We start from the raw sequence: 24,180 nt of genomic DNA, 5'->3' as shown, positions 1-24,180 counted from the left end.
TCTATGAATAATTGAAATAGAAGAAGAGTTCAAAATGAATAACAAAGGAATATTTAAATTTGTTTTCTTTGAATACTTTGGATTTCAAAGAATCCTCCCCACCAAGCTGTATCCTGTAGAAACAATTTTGGTGCCAGGAGTTACGAAAGAATGAGAGTTCATCACAAAGGAAGAGATGAAAAGAGAAACTGATGTTGGACAGAGAGCTGAAGAAAGTACTTGTGATCCACAAATATAACACTTGCTGTATCTTTTTAAATAATCTTCTCAAACTAGTACTTAATTCTGACAGTTTGTTTCTGTGTTAGTAGAGAAAAAAGAAATGTGGATTCTGACTATTCACCTTAGAGTCCAGATCCACCTTAAGAAAAAACAAACAAACCCATTGTCATTTTCTTTGTGGTTGGCCTGTCCTTACCTCCCCCTGCTGGCTGATGATGGGAACAGCATACTGGAGTTTCACGTCACAGAATAGACACTCCAAGAACACATTGGCCACACCAATTAGGTTGTGATTCTCTTGGGCTTCATAGAAAGGGTCACCTCGCTTCCCGTACAGTCTTTTTGCCTGAGAGATTGGAGGGGCACAGGAATAAGAAACAAAACATCAACTTAAATAATGTCATTGAAACGAGCACATAATTTTTTTAAAGAAAGCACATAAACAAACGATAAATAAAATTAGAATCATGTCATGCAAAGGAAATGAAAAGGGCACATAACCTGAGTGGCTTGTGCACTCAGGAACTAAGTGATTCCCCTGGAGGACTTCCTCCCTCTCACTGCCTCCTCTTCCCAGCCACAAGCTACCTGCAGCCTTTTCCATTTCACTTCCTGTGCTTTTCTGCTTAAAAATCTTCTTATCCATTCCTCAGATTCTGCTCACTAACATCACTCAGAGTAATCTACTCAGGCAGGGTCATAGCAAAGGGTTGTTGCTGTTATTAAGTGTCACAGAATTGGTTCCGACTCACAGTGACCTTGCATAGGGTTTCCGAGGAGCGGCTGGTAGGATTGAACCTCTGGCCTTGTGGTTAGCAGTCCAGTGCTTATCCTACAGCATCACAACAGTTGGGGTAATGAACACAAAATTCGTGTAGGCTGCTTTTCCATGACACTTCATTTTTCTTAAAATATAGTGAAAATGCAGCCAAATAAGAATATATTACTGTTTTCTTAGTGAGCTGCCATTTGTGTGCGGAACCACATGTCATGTTACTAATTCAACTTAGCATTCCTTTCAGGATCACTTTTAATTTATGTTTCCTAATGTTAATATGCTCTGGTAGCGTAGTGGTTACGAATCGGGCTGCGAACCTTAAGGTCAGCAGTTCGAAACCACCATCCGCTTCGCGGGAGAAAGATGAGGCTTTCTACTCCTGTCAAGATTTACAGCCTTGGAAACCCTGTACAGGGTCACTATGGGTCGGAATCAACTCGATGGCACTTAACAACAATGTTAATATGCAAAGAGCTCTGGTAGTGTCATGGTTATGAATCAGGTTGCTAATCTCAAGGTCAGCAGTTTGAAACTACCAGCTGCTCCATGGGAGAAAGATGAGGTTTTCTGCTCCAGTAAAGATTTACAGCCTCGGAAACCCTATACAGGGTTGCTATGAGTTAGAACTGACTCCGTGGCACATAACAACAATACCAACAATATTAATATGCATGTCCAAAGTAACATGACAAATGATCAGTGGCACATGTTGGTGTATGTGTGCCCTGATAGTGATATCACTTATGTTCTCTGCTTTTAAAATAACCAAATCTCCTTTGCATTTTGTGTCTCTTACCTCTGGGACCTCTTCCTTCCATTCTTGATAAAGTTCCCGCATATCAATTAATTTATTCTCCAGCTTCTCAATGGTCCACACTTGGGTGCTCTTCCCTTTCCTTTTCACTTGGATAGCTGGCTCGCTCACTATTGCCCCTCTCTGTATAATGATGAAAAGTCAACAAAATAAGTCCCTTAGATAGTCATTCATACAAGTAATGTACAACTTCCTTTTGGACGGCTACACCAACATATAATAGTAAGTTTGAAAACCATAACCAAGTATACAAAAGAAGGCAAAATTCTACTATCTAGGAAACATTCTGCTTTGCTTCTCATCTTCTACGTATATCCATGCACCTATTCAATTTTTATCACAATTAGGCCAACCCCAAATATAATTTCAGACCCCAATTCCCATTCCACTGTTTATATTGTGATTATTTTCTCACGTTATGTATTTTTCATAAACATGATTTTCAATGGCTGCAAAGCAAATCATCATATGGATTTACCATACAGCTGACTAGTCTATTCAACTTCATGGCGGTTTTGATTTTTTTGCTATTATCAAGGCCACCATGATAAGCGTTCTTGTATATAAAGTACCTAAATGTTTACGTATACTTCCATGACCATACACATACAGCAATGTTCCCAGAAGGGAACTAAAGCTCGGTTAAAAACTCATCAAAACTGCTTTGAGAAGCTTCTGGCTCACTTTCTAGCATGTGTGCTGGAGGGAAAACTGGAGGAAAAGCTCTTTTCTTCAAGTAAAAAACCTTTCATCTGAAATGACAGGAGACATCCAAATGGCTGCAAAGAATCCTTCTTGGTACATAAAGACAAGGCATCACCTAAGTCTTCCTTTCTTGTAGAATTTGCTCTGAAAACCTTAACAAAGCACACACATCTCTCCAATTTTAGAAATGGACATTTATATGAAAGGGAAAGAAAGGCATGATTGCTCATGGTTCCTCCTAGTCTCACTGTTGCAGAGAAAGCATTTAAATTATTAGCAAGCTCTTTAACCACCAAAATACTGCACATTCTGATGATAACATTCCTGAGGGCATTGCTGAAGCAATTCTTACCTGACAGTCTATAGAAAAAGTCTTGAAAAAATATTGCTGGTTCATATTTGGATCTCCTAGTGGGCTTTTTTTGGATGTCAGTTTTATGTTTTATTTTATAGTCCTTCCTGTTGTTCATCTTGGCTCTCATTTTAACTCTCTTACCTTTCTATTGGCGCTGAGGTTTGCAGCGGGGATCTGAAGTGTCACTTGGTAATCTGTGAGTTTGCTCATTTCCTCAGCTAAGAAGTTTGCTTCCCTCACCAACGTATTAGCTTTCACGAGCTGCTCTCGTAGTTTTGCCAGGCTTTGTCGGAAGAGTTCATCCCTGCAGCAGAAAAGGAAGTGAGAAGACCTAAAAGAAAAGAAAACTACAAACCTGTTTTAAAGTGAAGTTGCATTAGTAGAAAAGGAAAAACTCCTTGTAGACAAGATTTCCCAGCTACTTTCACCAGAACACCTCCTGGACAGCTTCCTCCCACCAGGGATCTGTGGGGTCTCTGTTGAGGACCACTTATCATGTGCAAATCTGTGAAGTGGCTTAATTAAAAACCATTTAAAAACAGACTAGATTTTGATGTAATGAGAGGACAAAAAATAAAAATAAAAACCCTTTGAGAAAAAGAAGGAGCAGTGGGTTAAGCACTGGACTGCTAACCGAAAGGCTGGTAGTTGGAAAATGAGGTTGGATGCTTCTGTAAAGATTAGGCTTGTAAACCCTATTGGGTAGTTCTAGTGTGTCTTACTTTGTGAGATACTTTGAGTCATAACTAACACAACAACAGTGGGATAGGAAAAAGAAACAGTGATTACAACTTCAGAGCTTAGGAGGGGGCACCTAGAGTTAGAACATAAGTAGGTATTTTATATGACTTCTTCAGCTGGTAAAAGGCATGAAATTGGTACTTCAGTGGCAGATTTTTGTATTGTTTTTCCTACTTTCTCTACTTCCTGATAAAAGCTTCCCTAACACCTGGTGTGGCGCTGCAGGATAAAGCACTGGACCACAAGGGTGGTTTGAACTACAAGATTGATGGTTCAAACTCACCAGCCGCTCCTTGGAAATTCTATACAGGGTTGTTATGAGTTGGAACTGACTCAATGGCACTTAACACCACCACTACCCTGAATGGGTGTTTTCCTAATCTCACGCCTTTTGCCTCAGTAGCATTTATCACAATTACAATTAATCAAATACATGTAAGACCTCTTAGGGAAGAGATCACAGCTTTTGCATTACTATATCTAGTCCTAGCCAGCCAAATGTATGGCCAATTGTAAGACCTTCAATAAATGCCCATTGTATGAAAGAAAAATTGAACTCTGGATTTCATAGCTAATTTTCATTTGAAAGATAACCTAGATTAGCAGACTGCTCTTTGCCTATCTAACTCTATACCCCCTGCCCTGACTTCATATGAGAAAGATGACCTTTAAATAACATCTTGACTCCTTTTCAGCACCTTAGGAATGACACAGAAGACATACTACAAAGATGCTACTGAAGATGTCAGGAATTGTATCTCAATCAATACTGCCAACCCTGTTTTCCTGGAGTCCCTGGGTTGCACAGTTAATATGCTTAGATGCTTTTGGAGGTTTGAATTCACCCAGAGGCACCTCAAGATAAAGAACAGATGATCTACTTAAAAAAAAAAAAAAAACAGCCAATGAAAACCGTATAGAGCTGGCCTTAGGGGACACCAAGGTCAATTGGCACAACACAGTCCACAACAAAGGCAATGCTCTACTTCCCATAACTTTTTATTGTGAAATGAGGGAAGGTTTACAGAGAAGATCATCAGTTTTCCATTCAACAAACCATACACTGTTTCATCTCAACGATTGCAATCCCCTCCATGCAACAACACCTAGCCTGTGATTCCGATTTCCATTCCACCCTCCTTCTCATCCCTGCTCAACTTTGTCCTTAGGTAAATGTTGTCCCTTTGATCTTGAGTGACTAATCATTCCAGAGTGAGTATACCTTTACTAGTGTTGTTGTCCCTCTTTATATACCTACTGCTTGGCTGCAAATTGGACCACGAGAGTGACTTCCGTTCCAGACCTGAAGGGTGGTTGAAGGTCATGGTCTTGGGTTCTTCCAGTTTCTCTCTGACCAGTAAGCCTGGTTTGTTTTTCTAACTGTGAGTTTTGTTACACATTTTCTCCCTTTCTATCTGGGACCTTCTTATGTGATCCCTCCCTTTCAGAGCAGTTGGCAGTGGGTGGCTGGAGACCCTCTAGTTCTTCTTGCTTCACTGTTCATATCTTGCTTTGCTGAGTAGTGACTGGGGTCTCACAACTTGATGAGTGACCCTCTAAGGTGCAATTCTTGGTCTATGTTCATAGGAGAGTGAAGATAACTGAAGACACACAGAAACAATTAGTCTAATGGACTAATTGACCATGTGAACATTAGTCTCCACAATGCTAAGATCAGGAGAAATAGTTGGTGCCTGGTTACCCCTACCAACTGCTCTGGAAGGGATTATATTAGAAGGTCTTGGACAGATTTGGAGAAAATGGTGGAAAAAAACTCAAAATCTTAAAACTAAGCTTATTGGTTGTATAGATGGAACCCTGAGACTATGGTCCTTTCAGGTCTGGGAATGAAGTAACATGTCTCAATTTTGAGCCTAATGATGGCTAGGTCTATATGGTGAATAGTAACAGTAGGGATGTACACATAGCTTAGAATAATCAACTTTTCGAGATCAAAAGGGCAGCATTTACCCAAGGACAAAATTCTGAAGATTAGGAGAGAGAAGGAGGAATGCAAATCGGCAACCCAGGGAGGAAGTGGGATGAGTGATGTTACCTTGTGAAGACTGCAGTCAATGACCGGAGATAAGGTGTCTGAAAAACTGATCTGCTCTGTAAACCTTCAACTCATTCTCAATAAAAAGTTGAAATGAAAGAAAGAAAGGAAAAAGATTGACCAAACTCAAAACGAAGAAAACCCTACGGAGCACAGGTCTACTGAGACCCACATGAAATTGCCATGAGTTGGTGTCGAGTCAATGGCAACTGGTTAAAGAGGGAGGGAGAAGTCTTCAGCAGCGATCATGAAAGTGCACGTACTTGGAAGGGACAGTATCGTTCCAGATACAGGACTAAAGCTTCCCTTCGTTGCAGGGCTGGCCCCCTATGTCATTCCTCACAAGTCCTTCCCCCCCGTGAAGTCAGTCATCCAGGTGGCTGCTCTTACCTTTCCTCTGCCCACAGTGTCACCTTCTGCTGAGCTGTCTGGCTGCTGTATGCCAGGCGGTCAGGACCGCTGTTCTGGGGTTGCCTCTCAGGGGAGAGCTGCTGACGGAGTTGTTCCAGCTCCCGCTCGTACATAAGCCGCTGCTCCTCAAGGGCACTCCTCTTCTCCTCCAGGTACTGCTTCTCCAGAACCTGAACCACATTTTGAACTGGGTCTGGGGAGTCAAGAGACCAGACAAATAACACATTCATGCATTTGTCCTTGGAAAGTCATTGTATTCCCACACAATGGCTCTAAGTTTAATTTTCAGGGTTGTTGTTATGTGCCATGGAGTCGGTTCCAACTCATAGCTTCCCTGTACAGGGTTTCCGAGGCTGTAAATCTTTAGAGGAGCAGAAAGCCTCATCTTTCTCCCACAGAGCACCTGGTGGTTTTGAACTGCTGACTGTGAATTTAGCAGCCTGATTTGTAACCACTATGCTACCAGAGCACCTTAATTTTCAGGGTAGATATGGGAAATTGCAATGATTCATGAGGAATTTTTTTATTACCTGATGATGTCTACTGACCAATTTAAAAAAAACAAAAAAAATTCTATCATGTAAACCATACTAATTCTCTGTGTGAGCAGTAAAGAGAAAAAAGATACTATGTTAGTTTTTTGTTTGTTTGTTTTTTTAAAATAAAGTTAAGCATACAAAATAAATAGTGGGAAGCCATTTTACAAAGCCACAAAATGCACAGAATGCAGGTAAGTTGTTTTAATAAAAATAAGAACCATAATTAATGGCAACAATAATTCAGCTAGCTACTGACTACATTTGAGACTTCCTAAGAGCCATGCAACAACCTAAGGGTAAATAGGTATCAGCCCCACTGTGGAGACGAGGAGGCTCAGAAAGGTTAAGCAGCTGACTTCAGAACTGGTAAATGGCGGAGCCGGGTTTCAAACTCAGATCAGAGTTAATTGGCTGGGATAGGGCATTAACTCAGCAATACACTGAAGGATAGTCTGACCCCAGAGTTTAACTCAGACTTAATTATTGTGACGGGGACAGTGTAGTACAATACTGTTCTTGGCTAACATAGAATCCTATGAACGAGTATTTCCCCATCCCCAAACTAGAATAGTGCCCTGATACAAAATCCCTAAACTTACATCAGTTGAAAAGCTAATAGAAAATGAACTCAGAAAAACCTCTCACAAAAAGGCAGATTGTGGATGATGGGTCAGACGTATTTTACAGAACAACAATCTGTGGATTCCAAAGCATTACAACTTCTGACATGCCTCATAACTTCTGATGAAAATATGAAAAATATGGCAAGCTTGTTCAAAGGCATCTGAAGAAAATTTATATGTAAAGACAGGAGAACAAAAGTTCTCGCAGAAGTTTTACAAAGTATATTTCTCAAACAGTATATATCTATAATACTTTTACATTTAGGCTCTGATACATGAATTCTCTTTATTTTATTTAAAATTAACTTAGTCTGTCAAAAAATTTAAAAGGACAGGTTTCTTACCATCCCTTTATATTTATATGGTATCTTATCTTCAAAGGCCCTAACTTAGTGTTTATAAATCTTTTCCAGACACAGAAAACATGAAAACACCATTTTCTTAAAATAGTATTATAGGGCTTTTGCTAAAAGACACCAAATAATATATTTGATACTCATTTCTTAATCAGTAGGGCACCCATGATCCCAAATGGCTGCAGTAGAGGGGATATCATCCCAAGATTCCAGGCCAGGGCAAAAGCACATGACCGAGTCTGTTTCAACTACCTTAGCAGCTACCAGAGTTCCAAAAGGATGGTGGTTCAAAGCCACAAGGTTTTCAATGGTGGATTGTTTGCAATTAAGATCACCATGCCTGTTTTCTAAGACATCTCTGGAAAGATTCAAGCCTCCACCCTTTCAGTGAGCAGCCAAGCATGTCTGTACCACCCAGGAACTCCTTTCACTACTATAAATTAAAACAAAACCAAACCCCCATATCTGTTGCCTTTGAGCTAATTCTGACTGGCAGAGACCTTGTAGGTAAGAGTAGATTTTTGTCCCATAGGGTTTCATCTGTAGGATAAACACTGGACTACTAACCACAAGATCGGTGGTTTGAGTTACCAGCTGTTCCACTGGAGAAACATGAAGATTTCTGTCCTTATAGAGATTTACAACCTGGAAAACCCTACACAGGGTTGCTACGCGCTGGAACTGGTATGGTGGCACTTAATAACCACCACCACCTTTACAGAAGAAGAGTGACACACCTTTCTCCCGTTAGGGATTTGTGGGTTTGAACCACTGACCTCTAAATTAGCAGTTGAGCCCTTAATGTCTGTGCCACCGCAGTTCCACTTTTAATACTAAAAAGCACACTTTAAAAATACTAGATCATCCAAAGCAGTAGGTCAACCTGGATCTCTGATATGGCCTAGGGCAGAATCCAGAGATCATCGGGACTACTCTCAAAAGCCCATAAAATATCAGGATATCACATACACAGTTTTGTTTTCCCATCTCTTTCCTCCTTTTGAATGAACTATTATGAAACTATATGACCCTGGCACCTAAAGTGGACATTTTAGGTTGGCATTTTAAGAGGAGAGAAACGTCTACATTTAATTAGACACAGCACTTCCTCTTCTTCATGAATTTACTCTTTACTTGCTGTATGAGTAGAACTATGAAATGAACTCAAATGTGATTATGGCAAAGAGAAGATGGCAGTGGTGGTGGAGGAAGGGGCACTGATGTGAAACTAAAATGAGAATTGATTCACACCAAAATGTCAAAGGACTGAAGTCAGGGGAAGTAGAAGCTTAGGGGAAATAAAAAAAGAAACTTTTAATCTTGGATGGAGTAGGCTGGGCCTGTGACCCGTGTTACTGTTGTTAGTTTCCATCGAGTCTGCGCTGACTCACGGAGACCTTATGTGACCCCATCAGTACCAGACTGCTATTTATTTAGCGTTTCCACTGACACTGTGCAAATCTGATTCCCACTTTGAGTCCTTGGGAATTTGGCATCACTGCCACAGTTACTGTGCTTCCTTCACTTTTTAGATAAAACAAGTTGGGTTTTAGACCAGTTTCTTTTAATCTAGAGACTCAAATTACATTATTCTAGTCTATTAAGGGGATACCACTGACAGTAATAAAGCAGCTTGAGCACCTTCAGAATGCTGGATGCTCAAGGAAACAGTAGCTCCCAGATTTTAAGCATTGGGGAAATAATGGCACTGGGACCTAAGGGGGTCATAATTGAAAAGGTGCACTTCTCATCAACATTTTGCAGTCACTTTCCCAGGCAAAACACTTGAGCTTCTTTCTAATCATGTTAGGTTTTGACAAAGCATGTAGCCTAAGCATCAATCACAGCAGCCTCGCTTAAAACCAGCCCAGCACCGCCATGCTAAGTCCACTCCATTCATAACCTTTCTCCCAGCGTTTGTGGAGGAGCTTCGTCTGAAACCACATGAGAGGGAAGAGGATCTTCAAATAGGACCACCATGGGGATGACCACCACGCAGACAGGCTTAGTATCGGGAAGCCACCTAGTAGCAGGGGTGAACTGTTTTGAATGCCATCTAGTTACCAGTCAGCCAGCCAATCAGTGTTGAAATACTACTTATATCAGAGAATGATTGTGTATCCTTTGGGAAAGTCACATTTGCTTGTAAAATTGGCTAAGGAGTGGGGAGGCAGACACATGAAGAAATACTGTGGAGCAAGGCTCAACATGGAATACAAATGGATAACTCATGTACACCATGAGTCAGGCAAATGATGACTTGGCTTGGCTAAGAGGATGGGCAGAATTAATGACTATCCATTAAATTCACATAGGTTTTCCAGGGTTTAATATGTATGTCAAGAAGGTTGCAATTAGATAAAATTAGAAAGCTACAAATGGGATGAATAAATGATTTAAAAGATATAAGCTAGAGAACTTTTGCAAAATTAAAGAGAATAACAAATGTCCAGAATTCTATAATCTCCCTGTCAGAAGCAAGTTCTCTGCACATGGGTGTTTCTCACCTGGCACTTGAAGCCTATGCCCTCATGTTACAACCTCCCACAACACGTACCAACTCAGTCTTCCAGAAAACCCACTCACAGGAGCCTTGTTGCCCGGGCACGTTGCTAAAGTGATGCTATTTTGGTGTTTGGCCACCACTTTGGGAAACCTTTCTGGATTCCTCTCCCAGCTTTCTGGGCAAGTAGCACAGCAGAATGAAACTTGATTTCTAGTTATGGTCCATTCTATGCTGCAGCATTCATTAGCAAGAGCTAAACTTAATATTCTACAGATGCTTGAAGAGATAAATGACCAGGCTTCTTCCTTAAGTTATTTTTTCCCCTCCATTCTTTTCGTTGTTTCACACTCTTCATAGTGAAGTCCTGGTGTGGCACCATAGCATAAGCACTGGACTACAAAGATGGTTTGAGCCACAGGTCAGTGGTTCAAACTCACCAGCCACTCCTTAGAAACACTATACAGGGTCACTATGAGTCAGAACCAACTCAACAGTACTTAACAAAGCAAGAACAACCACAACTCTTTGTAGCAGTATGGAAATATGCTCGCTTTCCAGAATCTAGCCATTTTCTTCATAATTTTTCTTTTTTTTCACATTTCATTTTTCTAATTCCAAGCATGGGTCCTTGTGGTTAAAAAGTCATAGAGGTAAATAAAAAGGTAAAAACCTTTAGTCCTACAGGAACATCTCCAATTTGATATACCAGAGATCTGATTGGCTATTTTCTAGTCATGCTCAAATTCTTCCCTGGGAGCCCTGATCAATGAGCAGATTGAGAAAGTAAAAGATGAAGGAAGAGCTCAGTTGTGCAAGAAAAAAAGCTTTCCAAGAGCTTTGTCAGATACCGGTGGTTAGTTCTAGAACTCTCAGGTCCCTGAAGATCTTCTTGGGTTCACTTTAGGTATCCAAAGAGCAGATGAATGGGCAAATAAGGTTGGAACAAGTCCAGAAATGAACTGGTTGTTTTCCCTTATACTCCAGACTGTAGCTGAAACTTGATTCCTTGTAGGCAAGTTCTAGTTTTGAAAATGCTGCTTTGTCTCTGGTGACATGAAAACTATCCTGCTCTCCTTATGGGAGATTCAAAACTGAGGAAAGCAAGGGAGAGAGCTGTAAAATACATGCAAAGTTCTTAGAACAATCAGCCATATGATCAAAATGGCAGCATTTGCCTGGGATAAAGTTTAGAAAAGGCAGATGGGATAGGAAAGACGGTTGAACTGGAAATGGTAAACACGGGGGGGAAGTGGGAAGATAGATATTAGATGGTGGGGACCACAATCAATGTCAAGAAACAAAATGAATAATTGAATGGAAAATTAATTTTCTATGTAGACTTTCACCCAAATCACCATTTAACAAACAGAAAAAAGAAATATGAGTAGGGAAAGACTCTGGTGTGAATTTTATTGAGCACACATGAGTGTGTCTAAGTTCAAAGTTAGAGAGAAGAGGTGCAGAACATTGACTTTCAGACAAAGAGAGAACTTTAAAGTACATATTGAAAACCATCTGGCAAGAGTGGTCTAATTTAATAAGCACAATCATTCAGTATCCTAGAACCATGGAAATGTTACTATCTGGCTTGGGAATAAGAGGTCAAAGAAAAAAAAAAGCCCACTATCACCTCCCTGTTAAATCTAAAGGATGCAACTATCTCCTGGAATCTCTACAGCCCTTCCCCAATGGCCTTTATTAGGAATTAGTGCTTCTACATGTCTAAATATCAGAAGGACCCTTTAACTTTATGCATACATCTCCCTCACTAAGTGGTATGAGATGAGGAACTGCCCAAGACAGCAGGTTCTAGGGTTAGGGTCTTACCATTGCTGTTCAGCGTTTTCATGATCACTTCCATCTGTGCAAACTCATAGTTGTAATCTGGTTCTGAGGACGCTTCACTGGCTGCGTCCAAGTCATGCTCTGATGGACTCGTTTCTTTTTCAAAATCTTTCAACCAGTCTCGCCGCTTCCTCTTAGGCAAATTAATTCTGTTGGGGTGGAGAGTGGTGTTTCACCATTATAGAAACTCAACCTGTTATATACTTACATTGATAATGTGATCATTTTACATGAAACCGTTACTGAACGCAAGGATGTTACCTGAAAAAGTGGTTATTTCCCCACAGGATTCTGTCGCCGTGCCAGAGCTGGGTGGTGTTGCACACGAGGGTGCCATTTACACAGGATCTGAGGGAACAAGGCAAGAAGATGTGGGGTAGCAAACCACAGATATACCCAGGGGATGTGCTAGCCAATGCACATAGAAGTAATAACACGGAGATCACCACTTAAAGCCAGAATCTAGACAGTGATGACACCTCTCAAACGGACCCTGTTAGCACAAATGGATAAGCACTTGGTATCTAACTGAATGGATGACAATCTGAATCCAGCGGCTCTGAGGGAGAAAGACTTGGCTAACGGTTGATGTAAAGCTTCAGCAAAGAAAACCCTTGGGGTTGTTCTAATCTGTCTCGAGTTGAAATCTACTCATCGGCAACTAACAACAACAACCCTCTCTCAAAGAGAGACAACCAGACCCTATAGAATATTCCTGGCAAACTTTAAGCTGATCCCAAACAAGCTTTTACATCTGAATACCAATTTAGTAAATCCAGAGAACACCGGAAGATGACAAACGACTGTGTGTGGATGCAATGAGGAAAATCTTGTCTGTGGAAGCAACTAGGTGTCTTCAGCAAATATAATGCAAAGGAGGGGACAGAAAAAGGGATGGAGGAACCCACAGCTAAAAGAGACCTAAGAGACATGACAACGGTTAGATCGTATCAGAAAAAGGAAATTTAGGAGATAGTGGGAGAACTGTGAACACTGACTGAATACATGATGATGACGTTTTAGATGGGTTAGGATTGAAGTTAGGTTTAAGATACAAGAGTCCGTAGGTTTTAGAGATATATACTGAGGTACTTAAGGATGCAATGATGAAGGACTGAATTTGCTTTTTAAATAACCTTGCGGGGGGTGGGTATGTTGTTGTTGTTAAGTGCCATTAAATCGTTTCCTACTCATAGCGACCCTGAGGAGGGTTTCTAAGGAGCGGCTGGTGTGTTTGAACCACCAATCTTTAGGTTAGAAGTCCAGTATTTACCTTACAGTGCCACACTAGGATTCCAAACTATTTATGAGTTGGGTCACTTTTAAAGCTGGATGATGCACAAACAAACAGTGGTTTGTTAAATTAACTCTCTCTTTTTTTAAATAAGTTTAAATTTTCCATAATAAAAAGTTAGAGGAAAACAAAAGAATTGCAGGTATAACTCCTACTCAACTATCATACAAACTGTAAGAACAACAAAAAACGGAGGCAGGACAGACAACTTTGATAGGCACACTGTATATGTTGCTGTTAGGTACAGTTACATCAATTCTAACTCATAGTAACGAGGTCTAACAGAGTTGAACTTCCCCCTGGGGTTAACTAGGAAGTTACCTTTTACAGAAAGGAGACCTGGTGGTGGTGTGGGTTACACACTGAGCTGCTAACTGCAAGGTAAGCAGTTCAGATCCACCAGCTACTCCAAGGGAGAAATATGAGGCTCCTGTAAAGATGTACAGCCTCAGAAACCCTACACAGGGTTTCTATGAGTCAGAAACAACTCAACAGCTTCCCAACAGGACCCTCACCAACACTATCTTTACAGAAGCAGAGCACCATGTCTTTTTCCTGATGAGGATCTGGGTGTGTTTGAACTGCCAACCTTTCTGTTAGCAGGTGAGTGCTTCACCATTTTGTCCGGCAGGCACCAGAAACGAGGCGCACCCATGTCTGTGGGTCTGTGTTGACCTATGCATCTAGGACTTGTCTGAAACAAGTCTTGAAGCAGCAGCTTTGCCCAGAAGACATTCTATGAGTTGTGCTCTTTAAGCATTACAGCTTTCATTATATCAAAACTTTGCTATCCTCTTGTGATACAATAGTGAGTAATTGCTATTAGGACTGACTATGAGGCTTAGAAATGTAAAGGTAGACGTTTTGTAGCAAAAGGAAGGGAGTGATTGACTTTGCAGTCTAGGAGCGGAGGTCCCTGGGACCATTAAGGGGAAGAGCAGAGAGTGGAACCCTACCCAGAGAAGCAGTGACGCCAGAGATGGAGGCAGAGACGATGGCGTGGCGAGATGGAGTGGCTGGTGACTTTAGACCCAGAGAGGGAGAGGGGTGCAAGCTTGCAGGGTATACCTTTGGGTTGGCTGATGACGCATGGAGGGGACTGTAATCATGGCAATGAAATGGTACACAATAGGATGAATGTAAAGCTAATGTTCTCCCATGTACACTATCACATAATTCACAATAAAACATTAAATAAAATTTTTATTAAAAAACTGAAAGAAAGAGAGGAGAATAAAAAAACAAAAAACTTTGCTAGAACTTGTTGTTGTTAGGTACTGTGGAGTCAGTTTCAACTTGTAACAACCACATGTGAAAGGGTAGAACTACTCCATAGGATTTTCTAGGCTGAAACCTTTATGAGAAAAGATTATGTCTTTCTCCTGGGAAGGTTTCAAGCAAACAAACATTCGATTGGGAACAAAGTGCTTAATCATTGCTGTGATTTTACTGTCTGTCTATCAATGAGCATAAAGTCAGTAGCCTGAAAAATCCAGTGTGAAAGATTTTATGGGTTTTCCTCTTATCAAAAGATCTTGACAAAAAACAAAAACTTGACAAGTTGAAGTTTATTTACTGTAACTTTGGGTTGGGAGAAGAAAATTTCTCCTGAATTTTTATACCACTGACAATTTCAGTCTTCTCATAAATACTTCCTCCACTTAAATAAAGGTGTTTGCTGGCATTAAAACACACACACACACACACACACACACACACACAAAACACACTAAGGGGAGCAATTAATCAATGAAAGTTTAATTTGCTAAAGAGGCTGTGAGATGAAGTTTTTACCTAATGGAGAAAATAAAAAATATTATTTTTGAGTTTAATTTTCCAATAAGTTTCTTTTCTCACAAATTCTCATATCTGACTCCTGATCTTCATAAAACTACAAACCTCACATGTTAAGGAAAAAGTAAATTCCCATATGAAAACAATCATGCCTTCATAGTAATATTTCAACTGTGGTAACTAATTTTTTATTGATAAAAATACCGTGCTGTATGTTTTTGTTCTGTTATAAATATACATGGTAAATCTCTGGGGTTTGTGTGTGTGCTTAAACTAACAAGCCTCCTTTCTTCTTGCTAGTCAAAATGACTAACTCTCAACATTGTAACTCAAACTTCACAAGTCTGAGTCACATGTGTTGATAAATTATAGACTGTTTCATTCACCTTTAAAATTGGGAGGAGAGATCAGAATGCACACATGCACATGCATGTGTATATACGTGCATATAAGGAGCTCTGGTAGCACAGTGGTTACGAGTTGAGCTGCTCATCTCAAGGTCAACAGTTCAAAACTATCAGCTGTTCTGCAAGAGAAACATGAGGCTTTCTGCTTCCGTAAAGATTTACAGCCTTGGAAACCCTATGCAGGGTGGCTATGAGTTAGAACCGACTCCACAGTATACCACCACCACCGTACGTGTATATGTATGTGTACATACATATATACAAAAATTTCATCATTGTTCAAGTCTGTTTCCCCATGAACATCTTGAAGCTCTCTTGCAGAGTCTGTTGAAAGGATGATGAAAAATTTTATAGTTTACCTCTCTCTTCTATCGAATAAACAAACATCGACTAGTTATTAAAACAAACAAACTATTGGGCCACTGTTTGCTAAGTAATCTAAAAAAGTCCTCTAGAAATTCTAGGAATAGCATTATAATTCATAATAAGCCATTTAATATTCTTTAATTTTAACACCGAAGTAGGATTTTTAAAAATACAGTTCCTCAATCCCACTTGTTGTTGTTATGTGCCGTGGAGTCGGTTCTCACTCCTAGCAACCCTGCATAGGGTTTCCAAGGCTGTAAATCTTTACGGGAGCAGACAGCCTCATCTTTCTTCCGCGGAACAGCTGGTAGTTTCGAACTGCTGACCGTGAGATTGGCAGCCCGACTCGTAACCATTATGCTACCAGAGCTCCTTCAACCTCACTAGCTATAGTTTAATGCTCAATAGCCTCATTTAGTGAGTGGTCACCAGAAAGGACTAAACAGATATACAACATTTCCCATCATTTAAGAAAGTGCTACTGGACAGCACTATTGTAGAAAAAAACCAAAAACAGGTCCAGAACAAACAGATCCAGTATGAGAAGAATACTGAATACAGTAAGCTTTGTCTCTCTTGCTTATCACTAAATTTTGTGACACTTTGTATCTTCAGTGAACCTTTGAATAGGTACATTACATAGTCCCGAACACAAATATATCACTTTAAATGTTATAGTGTGCTCTTACTACAATGATATAAAAATGCTATAAAAACTCCTTGAAAACAGCCTGGTCTGCTTAATGTACCTAAATCACGAAATTAGCATAGAAATAAGTCTCTGTTGGAAAAAGACTTGAGGGACTTGGTAGAAACAAATAGAAAACCTCTTGGCATGAATGCACCTGCTCTAACCCAGACCACCAGATGCTTGCAGATAAACCCCTGCTGAAGATGGGTTCATCAAAGAGATCATAAACTGTTTAAGGAAACAATGTTACCAACAGATACAACAAACGGTTCAACTGAGCCCCTGACAACTACAGAGAACAGAATGTTCAATTAAAGACCATACAGTAAGTAAAAATAAAATGATCAAAGGCATAAAAATGTTGCTACATTTTATGGCTTTGATCATTTTATTTTTTGGTAAATCAAAACTAACCAAAATAGAACAGACATATTTAATAAAGAAGTTCCTGAAATTCTATAAATAAAAAAACAGAGACATTGGAAATTAAAACCCAACAGAATGGCAAAATTCAATGAGACAAAACCAACGAGAAAATACATGAATTTGAGGATACATTTCAGGAATAGTGATCATTTCATAATCCCACAACCACCTCTTTATTCTGTTCCAATCCACCTCTAACTTCTCAGCCAACTTCATTATGTACTTCCTCAGCTCCCAAGCCTTCTTAATTGTACTGTTTTCTACTAAGTTCACATTCTAGGTGACCAGTGTCTTCCAGTTACACCAAAAGAAGCTTCTACTTTGACCCTTCTTTTAATATAGGCAGGGATCAATATGACTAAAGACTGTTTGAACTATGAATAATTAAAAATCAAGAAATAGTATTATCTATGCATTAAATGTATTAATAATTCTATCACTGTAACATTCATTTTCATGTATTATTTACGTTAGACTCCATTTTTCATCATTTAGAAATTACTATGTCCTACACAGCGGTTCAAGCTCACTAGTTGGAATTGACTCGGCAGCACTTCACAACAACAACAACAACATGGTGCCTTAGGAGTCCTGATGTGGTGCTGTGGGTTAATGCGCTGCACTGCAAAGTCAGCTTGAACCATAAGGTTGACAGTTCAGGCGCACCAGATGCTCCCTGGAAACCCTAACACAGGGTTGCTATGGTCAGAACTGACTTCGAGGGTGTTTAACAACACCAATAACATGGCGCCTTAGGATAAGAACTGGACTACAAGTTTGACTTGAATTGCAAGGTCGCTCCTTGGACACCCTATACAGGGTCACTGTGAGTCAGACCCGACTCAATGGTACTAACAACAACATATATTATCAGAGGAGTCCTGATGTGCTGCTGCAGGATAAGCACTGGACTGCAAGATTCAAACCCACAACAACATATTAACAGAGCCCTGGTGTGGCATTATAAGATGGATACTGGATTGCTAACTGCAAGATTGGCAGTTCAAACCCACCAGCTGCTCTTGGAAACCCAACACAGGTTTGCTACGAATTGGAATCAACTTGATAGCAATGGCACACAACAACAAATATTAACAGAAAAATCTGAAATACATGTAATGTCTTCCTCATAAAAATTAGTGTTCTAATTTAAACTGGGTTAATGAATATTTCACTGGACTCTTTAAACTTTAAACCTGTTTAATACAAATAAAAAAGTAAATACATTATCCTCACAATTCATAAACTTTCATATATTATGACCTATTTTAGGAAAATTTTGTGCAATGGAGTTGTAGGATTAACTGTTCTCTTATATATTGTTGTTTTCATATGCTACTGTGTTGGGTTTGACTCATTAACCTTGCTTGTATACGGTTTCCAAGAACTGTTGGTGGGCTTGAACTTCCGACACTGTGGTTGGTAATCTAGTGCTTATCTTACAGTGCCACATCAAGACTTGGTTTCTTATATAGTACAGCAACTAATTTTATTCAGTGTTTATAAATGGGTAAGTTAACAAGTGGATTTCTGGTGCGGCGTTGTAGGATAAGCACTGGACTGATAACCACAAGGTAGGCAGTTCAAATCCACCAGCCACTTCTCTGAAACCCTATACAGGGTCTCTATGAGTCAGAAACAACTCAATGGAACTTAACAAGTCAAAAAATATTGCTACTAGTGGTCCAGTTCATACTTGCACAGGTTTATTCCAAATAAAATGTGCTTAAACACAGCTCCTTGATCAGCAGATGGCTTCAGACAAGTTCTTTCAATAATACACTTGTCTTAGTCTCATTAGGGCATTAGGTATAGGGTGCCTTCAAAACAAACAAACAAACAAAGGTCAAATTAAGACAGTGGCTTCTGCTGGGCCGATTCAATTCCAAGCAGAGAGGTCAGCTCAGAAAATGATGGCAATTATTTTTTGTGGATTCCAAAGGGGTCATCCTGATAGAGTTTCTCAAAGGACACATACAACACAATCATGGAGGCTTATTATGAAGAAGTTTTAAGAAAATGGAATAGACAACAAAATATCATATCCAAGATCACATGGCTAGTCAGGGCAGAATCTGCCTGACCCCAAAGCTGTGACATCATTCTTGACACCTAGAAAATAAATCCTTGAGAAGATCCAGCTAATAATGCTTAACTGTGATGTAACAGGCAAACAAAGAGAGGAAGGGGAAGTCCTCACCTCCTGAAAAAGAAGTGCCCCAGACCAGCTAAGTAGCTATTTAATTCTTCTTACCTTGCATTCTCTTTTGGGGTAAGAGAAACATCTCCATCAGGTGCAATGTCAATTTCACAGTGCTCCGGCTGAATTCCTATGCCAAAGAGCTGTATGTCCTGAGAGGTATCTGCACCCACCCTGGTATGAGCCTGGAACAGGTTAGTGACAAAGAAAAACTCACATTGATAAGTTACTCAACAAAATTCATCAACAACAGCTTGAGTAGCTCAACAGTACATGTATGGCAACATTAAATTAATTAAATAAGAGATGTTAGATAGTTAGGACAATATAAGTTAAGTTAAAAACTTCACTTAACATAGTACAAAAATATTTTTATACAACATTCCCACCAAACAAAACAAAACTTGATCAACAGTGATTACAGACTGATTAAAATTATAAACGGAATATGTTGCACTCCAGCTTTGACTTGATTCCTTATTATTTATGTGCCTTAAGGCAAGTCAATTCACTCTCCAAGACTCGTTTCTTGTTTTATTCCTTTCAATACTAGAGACTTTTACAGACTATTTGAGATAACAGAGAAAATGCTTAGAAAGAAAAAGTTCAAGAGCCAATAAAAGCAATTTCATAGAAAGTCATATTTCAAAATATTTAACTTTTGTAAATGCTAAAATTAGCTGAGTTTCTAATACCAATATTGTTGCTGTTATTGCATGCCATTGAGTCAGTTCCGACTCACAGCAACCCTGCATAGGGTTTCTGAGAAGCAGCTGGTGGGTTTGAACTACCGACCGTCTCATTACAAGTCCAGTGCTTATTCTAAAGTGCTACTCCAGGGTATCAAAACTTGTCGGTTATACAGTATACCAATCAGTAGGATTTTAAGTCCCTCAAACCTCAGCCCTATGAGAACTGTGACAATGGTGAATCAATCCACAGCTCCTTCCCTAACATTTTTTCTAATACTCCTAAAAATTATGTAATCTCTACTTGACAGAGAAAGAAAGAAACCAAACCCAGTGCCATCAAGTCCATTCAAATCCATAGAGAACCTTTGTAAGGTTTGTGAAGCAAAAGATGTATGGGAGCAGGCAGCCTCACCTTTCTCCCAAGGAATGCCTGCTGAGTTTGAACCACCAACCTTGTGGTTAGCAGCTAATGCATAACACAGAGCACTACCATGGCTCCTAGGAAAACCTTCCCTGTCTATTCTGCCATTGGGCTTGCTTTAGGCTTATACTGATGTTGAAATCTCCTCAGAATTACTCAGAAACTCAACTGAGAACATCCAGATCTCAGAACTTCTTCCAGACCTGGAGGCCTTTTGAGCTAGGAATCACTTTGACACCTTTAGTTTCAGGAATCTACTCGTGTCCCTCAGGTGCCTGCACCCACAGGACTCCGCCCAACTGGCACAGCTCTGGGAGAATATAGAACAGCTGTTTTTACCTTCTAAATGATGACCTGACTGTACTATAAATTCTTTTCTTTTCTGTAAGGGCTAGGCCAGGTATAAAATGCAAAGTACAAGTGACAGGCACCCAGATTCATTTGGGAACAGAACATGAATTAATCAGGATTTCAACTGTTGACTTACATACCATCTTACCTTTAAATAATAAACCAGGAGCTCGTTGAGAGCAGGGTCTGCGTTCAGGTTGACTAAGTAACACTTATCGTCCCCCACCTTGATGCCGGATGTCTCAAGGGAAATCCCCATACTCTCAAGTTGCCGTTGTCTCTCCTGTGGACAAGAGCAAAACAGAGAACTCTATTTGTTACTCCACTTACAAGATGCATCCATGAACAATTTAAAAGTCATGGTTGCTGGGGACAATGCTAATAAAATTACACATTCTAATCAGCTCAACCAAGTTTATGAAGAACCTATGATGAATGAAACACACTTTATTTTGATGCCTTGAGAAGATGTAGTTTAGTAGTGGAGATACAGTCCACACAACCAGAATACAAAAGAGGAGACATTGTACCATTGGAGAGATGCAAAATACAACAGAGCTTCAAGGGAGGAGAGACTATGATGGATTAAAGGACCAGGAAAGAGCAAAAAGGTGGAAACAACCTACACGTCCATCAATGGATAAAAGGATCAAGAAGATTATGGAATATTATTCAGACAAACAAAGTACTGATAGATGCTACTGCATGTATGAAATCTTAAAAACATGCTGTGTGAGACACACAAAAGGCCATGTACTATATGATTCCATGTTTATGAAATATTCAGACTAGGTAAATCCATAGAGACAGAAAGCACACAGGTCTTCTCAGGGAATGGGAGGAGTGGGATTAACTGCTTAATGGGTGGAGGGTTCTATTTTGGGGAGAGGGAAATGTTTTGGAATAAGATAGCAGCGCTAAGTTGTCCAATATTTTGAATTTACTCTAAACACCACCCAACTGTTCATTTAAAACTTCTCATTTTATGAGTGTCATCCTAAATTAAAAAGAAGAAGAAAAAGAGAAGCACCAGGAAAGGCTTCTAGAAGAGAACCATTTGAGACGATTCTTGAAACGTAAGAATAATTTCAGCAGAAGGAATGGGAGAGTAATGAAAGAAGGATAGGACATTCTGAGGGTAGAGCCTAGTAAAGCGTAATGAAAACTCTGGGCATAATGATTTCAAGTACTAACAACCCTTAGTAAACATGGGAAAAGGGTAGGATGTAGGGCTAGAAAAGTAGGTTGGGCCCATATTGTAGAGTTAATTCATCAATGTATTCATTCAAACCTACACTCTGCTGGGCAATGTTGTTGCTAGGTCCCATTAGGTCGATCCCAACTCATAGCAAGCTTACACCTCACAGCAAACACTGCCTGGTCCTGCGTCATCCTCACAAACTTTGTTACACTTGATCCCATTGCTGCTGCCATTGTGCCTAGCCATCTTGTTGGGGGTGTCTTCCTCTTTTTTGCATAACGGCCTTCTCTAGGGACCGGTTCCTCCAGACGACATGTGCAAAGTATGAGAGATGAAGTCTCACCTTCCTGACTTCTAAAGAGCCATTCTGGCTGTACTTCTAACAACACAGATTTTTTTGTTCTTCTGGAAGTCCATGGTAATTTCAATATTCTTCTTCAACACCATAATTCAAATTCTATGGTGTTCTTTATCAACAGTACAACTTTCATATGCACGAGTCGACTGAAATTACCATGGCTTGGGTTAGGTGTACCTTAGGCCTCAAACTGGTATCTTTACTGTCAAACATATTAAAGAGGCCGTGTGCAGCACACTTGCCCAATGCAATGCTTTGTTTGATTTCTTGACTGATGCTTCCATGACTGTTGTTCTTTTAAATGTTTTATTGTGAATTATGTGATAGTTTACATGGGAGAACATTAGTTTTACATTCATCCTATAGTATATCATTTCATTGCTATGGTTACAATGCCCTCCATGCATCATCAACCAACCAAAGGGTATACCCTGCAAGACTGCCCCCTAGGTCCTTAGCACCCAGCCCCTCTCCCTCTCTGTGTCTAAAGTCCCCAACACTTCCATCTTTCCACATCATCGTCTCTACCTCCATCTCAGGCATCACTGCTTCTCTGGGTAGGGTCCCGCTCTCCTCTGTTCTCCCTTGATGGTCTCAGGGACCTCCACTGAAAAGTTAATCACTCCCTTCTTTGCTAAAAAAGTCTACCTTTATAATTCCAACCCTCACAAGAAGTACAGATAACAATTATTCACTATTATATCACAAGAGATCCATCCGGATTTCATTTCATCAGCCCCGCTTAGACAGACTGTATACTACTCAGTGGAGATTCTACTTTCCTCCATGCCCTATGAATCTAGCTTCCCTCTTGCCATGAGTGTTTTTTTGTGGATCAAAGCACAATGCAGTCTTTAACAACTTCAACCTTTTCTTCAGTTATCATGATGTTATTTACTGGTGAGGATTTCTGGCATTAAATTAAGACTGTGAACACATTCATCAAAAAAATGATGTCCCTTCCTTCATGAAAACTAGGGTGAGGAACAAACCATTAAAAAACAGATGAGTAAATATACAGAGCTACTAAAGTATTAAGCGTTATGGAAGGACGTAACACAAGACACTATGGAAAAGAAGCTAGTTACGTGTGTGTGTGTATGTGTGTGTGTGTAATATCTGTAAGAAACATGTAAGCAGAACCCTGGATGAGGTCACAGCTTTAAGCTACTTGACTGGGATGATCAAACACTTCCAAGTAGTCAATGAGATTAAAATGTTCATGAAATACATGGTACAGAAACTTGCACTCTACAAACGTAGTCAATGAGATTAAAATGTAGATGAGATGCATAGTATAGAAACTTGCACTCCACAGACACGCAGATTGAGTTTTTGCTTCACATTGTATCTGAAGTAAAGCTCACACATGATTTTCTAACAAGTCCACAGAATCAAACAGAGTAGGGAGAAAAGGATGGAAGTGCTGTATGTTATAAATTCTCTGCCGTGCAAGCTCAACATCATGCAACAGATTTTTATTTTAACGCAAAAAGCAGACTTTAAAGATATTTCCTATGCCTGTTCAAACTCAGTGCTCTTCAATAGTTCTAGCAAATAAAATGAAAAAAGATTGCGAATTAAAAAACAAAAGTATCTAACTTGAGTTTGGCATGAAATGGTTCTTTAGAGACTTTTTGAGGATAACTAGAGGTTACATGAAGGAGTTCTGGTAGCATAGTGGTTACGAATCAGACTGCGAACCACAAGGTCAGCAGTTCGAAACTACCAGCTGTTCCATGGGAGAAAGATGAGGCGTTCTGCTCCCGTAAAGATTTAGAGTCTCGGAAACCCTGTACAGGGTCACTATGAGTCGGAATCGACTCCACGGCACATAAAAACAACATAATAGAGGTTATATAAGAAGCTCTGATAGCATAATGTTTACGAATCAGGCTGTGAGCTGCAAGGTCAGCAGTTCAAAACTACCAGCTGTTCCGTGGGAGAAAGATGAGGCGTTCTGCTCCTGTAAAGATTTACAGCTTCAGAAACCCTGTACAGGGTCACTATGAGTCGGAACCAACCCCA

At 39.9% G+C, this 24,180-nt stretch overlaps 1 protein-coding gene across 4 annotated transcripts in view; it reads right to left on the bottom strand.

Annotated features, from left to right (window-relative positions):
• Positions 1–24,180, bottom strand: part of KIF13A (kinesin family member 13A) — a 253,879-nt gene that overhangs the window by 46,120 nt on the left and 183,579 nt on the right. For all 4 annotated transcript variants that reach the window (XM_006860796.1, XM_006860793.1, XM_006860794.1 and 1 more), the window contains exons 12-19: positions 20,742–20,876; positions 19,184–19,314; positions 12,213–12,299; positions 11,934–12,100; positions 6,062–6,275; positions 3,016–3,178; positions 1,797–1,937; positions 419–568 (exon numbers count right to left, since the gene is read on the bottom strand). In XM_006860796.1, coding sequence (XP_006860858.1) covers positions 419–568; positions 1,797–1,937; positions 3,016–3,178; positions 6,062–6,275; positions 11,934–12,100; positions 12,213–12,299; positions 19,184–19,314; positions 20,742–20,876 — 1,188 coding nt within the window. The remainder of the gene's footprint in view (positions 1–418; positions 569–1,796; positions 1,938–3,015; positions 3,179–6,061; positions 6,276–11,933; positions 12,101–12,212; positions 12,300–19,183; positions 19,315–20,741; positions 20,877–24,180) is intronic.

The sequence above is a fragment of the Chrysochloris asiatica genome, unplaced genomic scaffold, assembly GCF_000296735.1.
Source record: "Chrysochloris asiatica unplaced genomic scaffold, ChrAsi1.0 scaffold00040, whole genome shotgun sequence".
Taxonomy (NCBI): Eukaryota; Metazoa; Chordata; class Mammalia; order Afrosoricida; family Chrysochloridae; genus Chrysochloris; species Chrysochloris asiatica.
Note: the sequence above shows the minus strand (reverse complement) of the source record. Positions and strands in the feature narration are given on the sequence as shown.